Genomic DNA, 9,595 nt, shown 5'->3' with positions numbered 1-9,595 from the left:
GATGCCACCACGTTGCACATAGGCTCGAAAACCAAAACCATATCCAATCATATCGAGTCGTTCCGCGTCAACAAACGAGCTAACAGTATTAACCACGTTCAACGGGCCACGAGCAACAGGCAAGGGAAGTGGCACACGGCGCAGCATACTGTACGTATACTGTATGTAGATAGCTTAACATACGTTCAATGGAAGCATTTCTCAAACTGCAGCACAAGCTCCTTTCCACGAACCCCTAGACAAGGGTGAGCGACCTGGCCAGTGCCCGTAGCGTACAATGACCATGTACGTAACATTTCAAGAACATAGAGCATAGCGGGAGGCGATGCAACAGAGTTCCAAGAAGCATTTGCTTCCACCTGCACATTGAGGGTCATGACCGTCCCCGGTACCACGTCCAAGGGTTACGCACTCGCCACCTTGTGCACGATAGCCACGCAGCGTACGTAAAAACATTGATCCATGGTAAGTGCCGTTGGTTTAGAGAAACACATAACATGGGGCGGTAAGAGACCCACGGCACATTCTCTCACCAAGATTCGTGACGCACCACTACAGCATGGATAGAACGGAGACCCCAGGACTGTGCCTTGGAAGACGAAAGCGCGCTTGTGATTTCAAGCTGCGCAGATAGGTTGAAGTTGGTCGGGTTCTTTGCAAGGAGTTACGAGCAGTCGATACGTAAGAAGGGAAGGGCAAAACACAACCGAGCCATGAAATCCATGATGGTGCATAAGAACCACTTCTAGGAAAGCATCTGAGGCGCTTAGCCCCAGGACGAATCGACCAAGAGGAAAAAAGAAGACATTCAAAGTGCGTAAGGCCGAGGAAGTAGAAGTATCTCGAGATAGCTGCGAAGTGACGTGATGCACAGCGGTGATGCTCGAACGATTGTGGTTGCATGAAGCGCACCTCCAGCAACTGCTTGCAACCACAGTCTGTGGTCAGAAGGCACGTCCAGCGATGATGCGAAATCGAACCAAGAAGAAGTTGAAGCGCAATATCATGATCACAAGAAGAAATCAACATACGCCACCCAAGAGCGCCATATCAGCCGTTTCTGCCGGAATCAGGTCTCAACCCAGAGGGACTGCTGGAATGTTGAGCGAATGTGCCTTCGTCGGAGTTGATCCGGGCGAAGCGTCACTGAGCAACAATTATCATTGCAGTCGCCTCAGTAGTGATGCCATTGATGTTCCGCGAAGCGAAGCGGTATTACCATTTCTTGAATGACAAGCACATACACCAGTCTGTCAAAGGCGCTTACATATACATCAGTAGGCGACATGCACACGTGGCAAGAAATCCCAAGCAGCCCCACTAAGGCGCTGCTCAGAAGAGAGTATGCCATGCAGCGCAACAGTGGCAACCATGCCTCAACAGAATCGGCAACCGGCGGCAACACTTGTGGGAGCAGCTACGCCTTGCGCTCGTAAAATTCATCGAGAGTTTTTGCGGTAATGCGGCGGAGCAGTTCGCGGGGGAAGATGCGGAGAAGCTCCCAGGCCAGGTCGAGAGATTCGAAGATGGTGCGTGCCTCGTACATTCCCTGCTTTACAAACTTGCTCTCGAATTTGTCCAGGAACTCCAGGTATAAAAGGTCCTCTGTGGACAGGGCTTCCTCTCCCACCACAGCCTTCATCGCGCCCACGTCCTTGCCGATAGCGTAGTTGGCGTACAGCTGATTGGACACCTGAAAGGCAAATCCGAGTTCTTGGACTCAACCGGTGAAAACGAGTAGTCTGGACACATCTAGGAGGGACATGTCAATCCATGTGCAGCGTCAAATGGCCATCACAGTCCTGCACATGCAAATGCTACTACTCGATCCGATCGCGATTATGATGCAAGGCCCAGGTACCACTGACCAAATCATGTGAACGAAGCCTTCGAATCTTGACCTGTCCTTACAGCCAAAGTGCAGAGGTAAGACCAGCAAATTGGTGTAGATACAATATCCAGACTTCCAGCAACACGCACCTCAGAATGGTCCTTGCGCGTCATGCCCTCGCCAATGGCAGACTTCATGAGTCGGGACAGGGACGGCAGCACATTGATTGGGGGATAGACACCGCGGTTATGCAGCATCCGCTCGATGTAGATCTGCCCCTCAGTAATGTAGCCCGTGAGGTCAGGAATCGGGTGAGTGATGTCATCGTTCGGCATTGTGAGGATCGGCAGCTGAGTAATGGAGCCCTTGCGGCCCTCGATACGCCCGGCACGCTCATAGATCGTAGATAGATCGGTGTACATGTAACCGGGATAGCCGCGACGGCCTGGCACTTCCTCGCGGGCGGCGGAGACTTCGCGCAGCGCGTCAGCGTATGATGTCATGTCGGTGAGGATGACGAGCACGTGCATGCCGCAGGTGTATGCAAGGTACTCGGCGGTGGTGAGAGCGATACGGGGGGTGATGATGCGCTCGATGGTGGGGTCGTTTGCGAGGTTGAGGAAGAGAACAGTCCGGCCTAGAGAGCCGTTCTCCTCAAAGTCCTGCTTGAAGAAGTGCGCTGTCTCCATGTTGACGCCCATCGCTGCGAAGACAATCGCAAACTCGTCCTGCACCTCACACTTGCATACTTGATTTCATGCCACATTCATGGCTCAGAGGAAGACGTGCATGCGATGGGCTACATGCATCATGCGTCGCTGTTGTCTGACCAGACAACAGCGCACGGATAACTTCATAGCAAGTGCTGTAACGCGCTTTGCAAAGGCGGACGGACATACCCATATGAGTCATTGATGACTGTTGAGCTGGAATAGCGCGGGTGTGTTTGCAAGCTTGGGACGGCTCTGTGTTTTCAGGTCAGGGGAGGATGCACAGCGCAAATTTCACGCATGGCACAGTCCTTCGTCAGGCAGTTTGATTTGTGGGTCTCTATCTCTGAAGATGCATGATTATCTGGGGCAGAAATGGGGGTCGACGCCCATCTTGGCAAAGCACTGGATCGGCAATTCGGATCAATGCTCAGGGTTGTGAGAAGTCATCATGATGACAAAGCCCGTGCTCTGCGGCACCCGCATGGATATTTGCAACAATGCATGGCGTGGAGCTTCTTCACATGGGCTGCAGTTGCATGTGCGTGAATGGCATTCTGCGCAGTCTTCCCGGAGACAGCTACAGGGCTTACCGAGACTGATTCGTCCTTGTGCCCGTGTTTGGCGCCTTGCACCAGGCCTGCTTGGCGGCAGATCTGCGCTGCGATGTCGTTATGTGGGAGACCTGCAGCAGAGAAGAGCGGGATCTTCTGGCCACGGGCGATCGAGTTCATGACGTCGATTGTGGAGATGCCGGTCTGAATCATCTCCTCTGGGTATGTTCGCTCTGACGGGTTGATTGAGGATCCCATGATGTCAAGGTTTGCCTCCGCAAGAACTGGGGGACCACCATCGATCGGCTTGCCTGCAGCAACGTTTTCCAGAAATGTGCAGGGATGATCAAAAAATTCTGAAGCTAGTAAGGTGTCCACCCCAGTCTCCCAGGAGCAATCCCACCATTGGGTCAAATTTTTGCACGCCCTCAAAGCTCCAGTGATTGATCACCTGTAATGCTTGCTAGCTATGTCACATAGTATTTCGGATCCCACAGAAACAGGGCTGCATAATGTGTGCCGTGAATTGTGAGGCCCAACTAGGTGTTCAGTCGATCAAGTCCCCTGATTGACACCAAGATTCGAAATCTTACCTGAACCGTTGAAGATGCGGCCAAGCATATCTTTGGACACGGGACATGTCAGCACTGTGCCGGTAAATTCAAGTGTGGTCTTCTGGTTGTCGATGCCAGTGGTACCTTCAAACACTTGGACAATGGCCCGGGTGCCCTCCACCTCCAGCACTTGCCCCTTCCGCATTGTGCCATCTCCTAGTCGTAGGTCCACAATCTCAGCAAACTTTGGGGACTGCAAGAAAGAAGATCTTGCTGTAAAGTGATTGCGTCTCGCATCTGACCTCAGGCCTCGAGATCATTGACAACGCCTGGTTAGTTTGTGCAGCTCAGCTTTTCATGTCGGCCAGCGAGCATGCCATGCCATATCGGATGTCTAAGAGGCACTGCAGCCTGACACTGACTTATCAAAACTCTTAAGAATTGGAAGCGTACCTGTTGGTAACCTTACACATTGAGCAATGCATGAACGATGATGCCATCGCATGCTTGTGAGGCTGCTCACTGGGAAACTGCTCAGAGCAACAGGGCATTGTCATTGAATCAGCATCATGATGCGAGTTTATTGCTCGAATGTGCAATACTACCAAAAGCTTGCCTTTCCAACATGTGCACAGGGGTGCACTAAGACCATGAGTTCACCTTCAGTGCAGGCACCCTGACCCCCAAAGCCCAAGCTCAGGCACACGTGGACAATTCATTGCATCAGATTGCACTCTCGCACAGCCACCGTGCTTGGCTGCTTCATACCAAAATAGCTGGTTTGACCAGTAGTGCATCCTGAACCCCAACAAGTTGAAGACGAACGAGGGCGTACCTTGACAAAATCTACGACCACAAGAGGACCAGCAACGCCGGCAATTGTTCTGTACACTGCAAGTGCATGAAACCATCAATCAAGTCACATGTTCATGCACGGAAAAGGATGATGCGCATCTTCAATCTGATAACTTGACGCAAGTGCTCGGTACGTAGCAGCTATCAGAATGCATCACTTCTACCCTTTTCGACGCATGGGCTGCAGGTGTGGTTGCCTAGCCGTCCGAAGTCCCCGCACAATCAACTACCTCAGCCATCGAACGATGCTCTGCCGAGTGGTACTTTCCAAAACGAGACATGGGAACAGCTTATCGCTGTATACTGGCGTTTGGCACATGTAGGCGAGGCAACAGCACAGACACTGAGCTGAAGGTCGTGCGCTCACCTAAGTGGGGGCCACAAACATAGTCCTTGGATCCAGGCTTATCATTCGTCGTTGCAGGCTTGCCGGACTGCACGAAGTCATCCAATCCCGAAAGAAAGTCCATTATGACCAGGTATGCGCAAAGAAAATGAAAACGAGCTTCAAACTGGCATGGACAACGGACTACTGTTGGAGTGCACCCAGGTCAAAAGATGCTCATACGAGCCGATGCACTAGTCTATTGAAAATAAGCCGAGCATGAGAAGTAGCAGGCTGTGCAATACGTCAAGTTCCTCTTCTTGTTGTGAGGAAGTGCGTGCTGGAGCAAAGGCGCGTCATTTCTTTGCGAGCTGCAGCCTATCTTACGGATCGCTTGAGGTTCAGGACGTCAGACCACATCATGGAAAGCCATGCCAATCGCCGGATCGCCATCCACCACGCAAACGCAAGACTCATACTTTTCAATGATACACGAAGGAGTATGGCTTGGCCATGGGTGGTGAGGACGCTCCGTCTGGAGTCGAACAAGGTCCTGCACGGGGCAGGAGCCCGCACATTGGTGCCCAGACATATTACCAAAGGCACTCACCAGTAGTGGCACGGGGATCAACCCGCCAAGGGAACCGTGAGCGAGGCCACCCGCTCATGGACGCAACCCAAATACATATATATGTACGCAAACGTTTACGTACGTAAAACCCGAGCTGGCGAATACTCAGCCACGCTGCAACTCGCGTCTGGTTGCTTGTCTACGGTATCCGAACAACACGGCAGCTCAGAACCTGTAGGGCTGCAGCTTCTGTGCGCGTTGTCATGTTATTGATGGAGACCCCATGGCCGTCTCGTCCGATCTCAACGCCGGCCCTAGGGTGGCAAGGTGTATATCCCGGTACCGCTGAGTCAAACAACTTGTGCTGGTTTGACAGCGGGTACATTGATCCCAGCTGAGTTTGCAGGCAGGCATGCCATGCCATTCGTGTAGCCATGGCGAACAGCGAGTTACTCCTGACTGATACAGCCAGTGATGCATCATGTATGGATCAGTGTGCGAGCCATTCGTTAACACATGGTCTGCTCTTTTGTTTGTTTGAGAGGCAAGCAGTCCAGAGAAGATCTTGTCATTCAAAGTTGACTGTGAGCCCAGGGGCCTTGGCAATACTACACAATGATGGATGGCATTTATGAACTATGAACACAACAGGACAAAAAGCAGCAGTGCTTCGCCAGAATGGGTCTCGGACCCCAGTTCTGATTCGAAAAATCATGCATTTTTGGGCATCTGGACCCGCAATTCACAGGGTCTGGCGAAACACTGAAAAGAAGCCTGCCTTCCTGCAAGATAGCTGTGCGCAGTTAAGCGCGAATGTGACCAGCAAAGCTAATTGCACCACACAAAACCATCCACAGAATTGCAAGCAACTCGCTCAAATCGGCGGTCAGGTTTGTGTGTGGTGTCATATGGGCTCGTCACTGTTCCTGTCTTTCATCCGACCAGTCTTCAGAGCTTTCCCAAATCCGACAAGGAAACCGTGGATGGGTGAGGCGAAATCGAAGGAGACATAGGCAGGAAGGGCGACGAGCGCATTTGCCTGCGGATGAGTGATGCGTAGACGCCGTTCAAAGCCTCCAGCTCTTGCTGGGTACCCGACTCTGCCACGGAGCCCTTGGCCATGACGACGATACGGTTTGCACTCTGCACAGTTGACAACCTGCAAACCAGCAAGGCCGTTGTCACACGTGAAGTTCAAGGTTGAAGACAATGCTGCATTCTGTTGCTGCTGCAGGCATCTGGCCAAAATAGAAAAATGGTATGGCATTGCATTCGCTTGGGTATATCCTTGTAGGCGTAGCCCCCCGCTCTGTCGTGGTTACCGACTGACTTGCGTTCCTTTTCCCTATCATCCTCAGCTCTACGTCGAGCTGAGAATCCCAGCATCCTAGCATGCATCCATGGTATTGACTTGTGCATGCAATGCTAAGCAGTGCTCTGCCAAAATGGATCTCGACCCCCAGTTCGGTCCCAAAAAATCATGAATGTTTGGGCATCTGGACCCGCTATTCACAGGGTCTGGCGAAACACTGATGTCAAGCCACCCTCAAACTGCTCACGGGCTTGAATGCTCTGAGCAGACAATGGTCTTCAAATGACTGGCATCTCACGAGTATTGCCATACACACCATTTATGAGCGAGCCACACTCTCAAGACACCAAGCATGGCCAGACGATGATTCTCTTAGTGTCATCGTGAGGCCGATGTGTGAGCCATCAAGGCACACTGGACAGATCCCTAATGCAGCAAGCGCAGGGCAGCCAAGCTACGCACCGGTGGGCGATGACAAGGACGGTGCGGCCTCGCATGACCCTCTCGAGGGCCTCTTGGACGACAGCTTCGCTCTCCGCGTCCAAGGCTGATGTAGCCTCGTCCAAGAGGAGCACTGCGGGCTTCCGAACAAGGGCCCGGGCAATCGCAATGCGCTGCTTTTGGCCCCCCGACAGCGAGGTTCCTTTGTCCCCGCACTGCGTGTCGTACCCATCGGGCATCTCCATGATGAAGTCATGCGCATTGGCGAGCTTGGCGGCCTCGATCACCTGCAGGTCGAGCAGCCACCCCGTCGCATTAGCAGGCTGTAGAGAAGCGTACGCATCACATCATCTCTTATGTGATTCAGGCTGTCACATGGCAGGCTGTACCCAGCGTCACAATAGGCGTGATTCGGTCGTTGGGGCACTTCAAGTCCATGAAGGTTTCACAACTGTCAATTAAAAGTACATCGAATAGTGCTGCATTTGAGAACACTAATGTTCCCATCTCCAAGAGTGTTTCACAAACTGCGACCTCAACAAACCCATTTCAAGGCGCTGCGACTCAAGGAACACCATTCTGCATTAGATTTACTTCCATAGATTGCACCCATTTGCACGACTGACCACGCCTGATCCATGTGCCCACTGCTGCAAATCAGGGAATGGTCAGCGACACTGGCTAAATCCTGTATCACTACAGTATGCATGCGGTAGTACTGTAAGAAGATCCATCACTACAGACATCTCAAGGATCACGTGAATCGTGGTGATGGGTAAAAAATAAATAAAAAATTGTGTGGTGATTGCAGCTGGCAATGGTGCTTCGCCAGACTGGGTTTTGACCCCCATGTGTGTCAAAAAACCTTGTACAGGTTTGGGCGTCTAGACCTGCAAACCACAAAGATCGAAGGCGAAGCGCTGAGTCAACATTTTCGCACACCTCGTCTCTCGTGGGTAGTTCTGCCTCGCTGTACCCATCCAGGCTCTCGAGGCCATAGAGAATATTGCGGTACACGCTGCGCCCGTACAGGACAGGCTCTTGGCCCACGATTGCCACATGGCGGCGCAGCCAGCGAACGTCGTACTCGCCGACATCATGGCCACCCACAAGGACAGATCCCACCGACGGCACGTAGAAGCGCAGCAGAAGCTTCACTATCGACGATTTGCCGCTCCCTGATGGCCCCACCAGCGCCACCACCTCCCCTGGATCCACCGAAAAGTCCACCCCCTTGAGCACTGCCACCTACAAAAGAGACAAGCAACTCGGCTCGGGCCATACTAAATCGTAGTTGGCTGCCCATTTTTTGTTGCAGCAGCACTACACAATTGCATTATGAAAACCGGCACTTCCAATACCAGGCATACGCGTTTACACCAGCTTAACTCTGAGCAGGAACTGAACGGTGCATCCCGAAAGCAACCATGTACTCACATTCGAAACAGAACAGCTCATCGCAGTTCAGCGGAACTACAACACCATTAGCATTGTCGGCATCAGCTTTGGCCACAGCCAGCAAATAGGAGGGCGTTGCAATAGAGGGGCATACATCTGGGCGTGCCGGGTATGAAAAGTGAACGTTGCACAGCTCCAATCGGCCGTCGAATGTGCCGTCCGGGCATGTAAGGCGGCCTCGGGCAGGGTGACGAGGTACGCGGTGGATGATGCTGACCACTTTATCGGCAGCACCCACCGCAGCCGTGAGGGCGGTGAAGACATCTCCTATTGTGTTGAACGCGGAGGCCAGCGACTGCTGGTACAGCATGAACGCGATGAGCCCCCCCGCAGACATCCTATCTGTAAAGACGAGGTGCCCTCCATACAGGAGGACGACCGCGGCGACACCTTGAGGAAGGAACGTGTTGAGACACATGTAAAAAGAGTAGGCCACTGCTGCCTTGAGGGTCAGCCTGCACATCATTATTTCTGCGTCAACAATCGCCACGCATAGGCGCGCCTTGCTGCCATCCAACCGCCTCGAAGCTCCAGGAGCTCCCACCATTCTCCTTTCCTCGACAGTCCTTCAACAGCTCCAGCAACAGACAGCCTATCTCCCAGCACAACCTGCCCCTTATGCGCCCGACAGCGACAAACAACACTTCCCAGCATCTGGATCTGCAGATCGCACGGTCTGGCGGAGCAGTGCTTCTCCAGAATGGGGTCGACCCCCATTTCTGCCGTAAGAAATCATGCATTTTCAGGCATCCAGAACCACAAATCAATCTGCCTGGCGAGGCTATGTGGCGGAGAGCTGCGAGGCTCATGAGCAAGCAAAGCTAGCCGGCAGGGAGCAATAGCACCGCACTTGTAGTACTCCTGAAGTTTATCGGAGTAGCTGGCTGCCATGCCATGCTCCGCAGCATGTGCTCTCACTGTGGGCATGCTGCCGACGGCCTCTTCGGCCACAACGTTGGCTTCTGCCAGCGCAGTTTGCATGTT

General features: G+C 52.8%; 2 protein-coding genes across 2 annotated transcripts; both read right to left on the bottom strand.

The window, feature by feature from the left end:
• Window positions 1–1,417: 1,417 nt before the first annotated feature.
• On the bottom strand, window positions 1,418–4,974 carry LOC149808808 (V-type proton ATPase subunit B 1-like). The gene is made up of 6 exons (XM_089995142.1): window positions 4,872–4,974; window positions 4,485–4,540; window positions 3,689–3,902; window positions 3,135–3,406; window positions 1,981–2,559; window positions 1,418–1,693 (listed from the first exon to the last, which is right to left on the bottom strand). The coding sequence occupies exons 1-6, from the start codon at window positions 4,972–4,974 to the stop codon at window positions 1,418–1,420; spliced, it is 1,500 nt and encodes a 499-aa protein (XP_089851268.1).
• Window positions 4,975–5,599: 625 nt separating this feature from the next.
• LOC149808807 (uncharacterized) lies at window positions 5,600–9,077 on the bottom strand. Its single transcript, XM_089995141.1, has 5 exons — window positions 8,706–9,077; window positions 8,096–8,401; window positions 7,175–7,431; window positions 6,440–6,559; window positions 5,600–5,855 (listed from the first exon to the last, which is right to left on the bottom strand). The coding sequence occupies exons 1-5, from the start codon at window positions 9,075–9,077 to the stop codon at window positions 5,600–5,602; spliced, it is 1,311 nt and encodes a 436-aa protein (XP_089851267.1).
• Window positions 9,078–9,595: the final 518 nt, after the last annotated feature.

This window comes from Nuphar pumila, unplaced genomic scaffold (assembly GCF_984573655.1).
Source record: "Nuphar pumila unplaced genomic scaffold, dmNupPumi1.hap1.1 HAP1_SCAFFOLD_2183, whole genome shotgun sequence".
NCBI classification, from domain to species: Eukaryota; Viridiplantae; Streptophyta; class Magnoliopsida; order Nymphaeales; family Nymphaeaceae; genus Nuphar; species Nuphar pumila.
This window is presented reverse-complemented; position numbering and strand designations above follow the sequence as displayed.